Here is a 2,201-nt window from a genome sequence, read left to right as displayed (position 1 = left end):
GAAGACTTGGGCTTATTGTATAAAAAATGATCTTAGTTTATTAGATCTAAATGAAAATATGACAATAAATAAGACGCAATGGAGAAAAGGATTCATGTAGCCAACCCTGCGTAGTGGAGATTTAAGGCTTTGTTGTTGTTGTAGAAACAAATCATTATTTATTTGCTTGTTCTCTTGCATTATTGTTTGTACTCTGAACGTAAGTTCATTCACATTTCTGTGCGTACAGGTACCCATTGTTCTTGACAGCCTTGAAACTAAGAAGATTATTCTGGTTCACGGGGAAGGGTTTGGAGCCTGGTGTTGGTATAAGATTATACCTCTTCTTGAGGAAGCTGGACTTCATCCTGTTGCTCTGGATCTAATGGGCTCTGGAATAGACCACACGGATGTTAACAGTATATTGACTTTGGCAGATTATACAAAACCTCTTCTTGACTACTTACATAACCTACATGAGGATGAAAAGGTTAAAAAATTTTGCCTGAAAGTTCTTAAGCTAGCTAATAGTGTTATATATGATGCTATCATTTTACATTTCTCCTTAACAAATCGATGTTGCATGGCAGGTTATTTTGGTAGGTCATAGCTGTGGGGGTGCATGTGTATCATATGCTCTTGAATGTTTTCCAAAGAAGGTCACGAAAGCAGTCTTTCTCGGTGCAACAATGGTTTGTGACGGGCAAAGACCTTTTGATGTTTTTGCTGAGGAAGTAAGCCACAATTATTTTTTTTAGCTAATTATTTGTGATGATAGATAAATTAGGTAGATTAACTATTGAGTTTAAAGATATTTGTAATGATATCAGGATCTTATATATAAAGCCCACAAAATGCACGTAGTGCAGAAAACAGGGAAAATAAATTGTTCCCCTTCTAAAAAATGAGCCTTTGATCATGTATTTATATGAGTTTGGGTGCTGTACGAAAAGCTACATAAAAATTAAGAAATTATTCTGACTTTGAGACATGTAGCCCAAAAAGTATTTATCCAAGAAAATATAGTAATGCACTTTGGATAATTGACATGTGAGTAGTCATTTGTTGGTGTGTGTGTTTTGATAGCACCAATTAGTTGGAAAAGTTGTTGATAGAGAGTTTGTTGGTGTAACTTCAATTGGTAGGGATATTTGACCCTGAGAATGATCCTATGATGTGATTGAGTTGATCTATTGGTCCAATGATCATCTGATACCGGAGATAACCCCAACCACTATAAAACACAAATACTGTTACTGAAATTTAATAGGGTTACAAACAAAGACTTTAATAATAGAAAATTAACAACACAAATATAAAAGACACCCTCAGGGCCTGGATGATGGTGTTGGGCTATGGGGCGATGGCGTGGAGTTGGGTGGATGTGGAGGATGCTGGATGGAGGCCGCAGCAAGGAGGGCTGCAGAGCAGAGGGTTTGCTGCAGTTGGAGGAAAGGAGAGAAAAGGCTGTGGGAGAGGCTGCTGTAGTAACCCTGTGGTAGGGAGGCTTGTGGCAAGTGGTAGGGAGAGGGTATATGCTGTAGTAATGGAGAGGAAAGGAAGTTACAACAGCAAGGATGGGACCTTCTAAGGGCTTACGGCAGTGGGGAGGGACCTGGGAAGGAGTTACGACAGTGGTGATGAGATTTGGAATGAGTTACAAAAGTGGTGAGGAGATTTGGAAGGAGTTACGACAGTGGGAGTGAAGGTAGGGAGGTGTTGCGATCCAACAAGATTGTTGGGTGATTGAGGGTATTAACGGGAGGGGTGGAGGGGATTTTTCAGAGGTTGTAGGGGCGTTGGGATGAGATCAACGGCTGAGAAGGTTTTGGAGTGCGGGAGTGAGGCTGGAATGCAGAACAACATGATCTGGAAGATGTGGGAGATGCAGGTGGCCAGCTAGTTTGTTGGACAACAATTGATGGCGGCTTGGAGGGAGGGTGCAGGTGGAAGTCAGAGAAGATAATCACCATCGTGGAGAGGGATACATATAGAGCACCACCTTATCTGTCAGATATAGCCCTCGAGATGAAAACATAATGCCGACGGTTGTCCTCACAAACTAAAATTAGAAGATAACCTAAGATAAATCCTAAGACATAAATACACATATAAATAAAAGAGGGATGAGCGCTAAATGAAAGTAGGAAGGGGGAAAATTCCCGCCTAATGAAAAGAAGGGGGGGGGGGGGGGCGTCAGTCCGTCATGTCTCTCCATTCCC

At 41.2% G+C, this 2,201-nt stretch overlaps 1 protein-coding gene across 5 annotated transcripts in view; it reads left to right on the top strand.

Annotated features, from left to right (window-relative positions):
- The window catches only part of LOC110038454 (putative methylesterase 14, chloroplastic), a 92,716-nt gene that overhangs the window by 39,994 nt on the left and 50,521 nt on the right, over nt 1-2,201 (top strand). For all 5 annotated transcript variants that reach the window (XM_020743304.1, XM_020743303.1, XM_020743302.1 and 2 more), the window contains exons 3-4: nt 230-469; nt 570-713. In XM_020743304.1, coding sequence (XP_020598963.1) covers nt 230-469; nt 570-713 — 384 coding nt within the window. The remainder of the gene's footprint in view (nt 1-229; nt 470-569; nt 714-2,201) is intronic.

The sequence above is a fragment of the Phalaenopsis equestris genome, unplaced genomic scaffold (assembly GCF_001263595.1).
Source record: "Phalaenopsis equestris unplaced genomic scaffold, ASM126359v1 Scaffold232897, whole genome shotgun sequence".
Lineage (NCBI taxonomy): Eukaryota > Viridiplantae > Streptophyta > Magnoliopsida > Asparagales > Orchidaceae > Phalaenopsis > Phalaenopsis equestris.
Note: the sequence above shows the minus strand (reverse complement) of the source record. Positions and strands in the feature narration are given on the sequence as shown.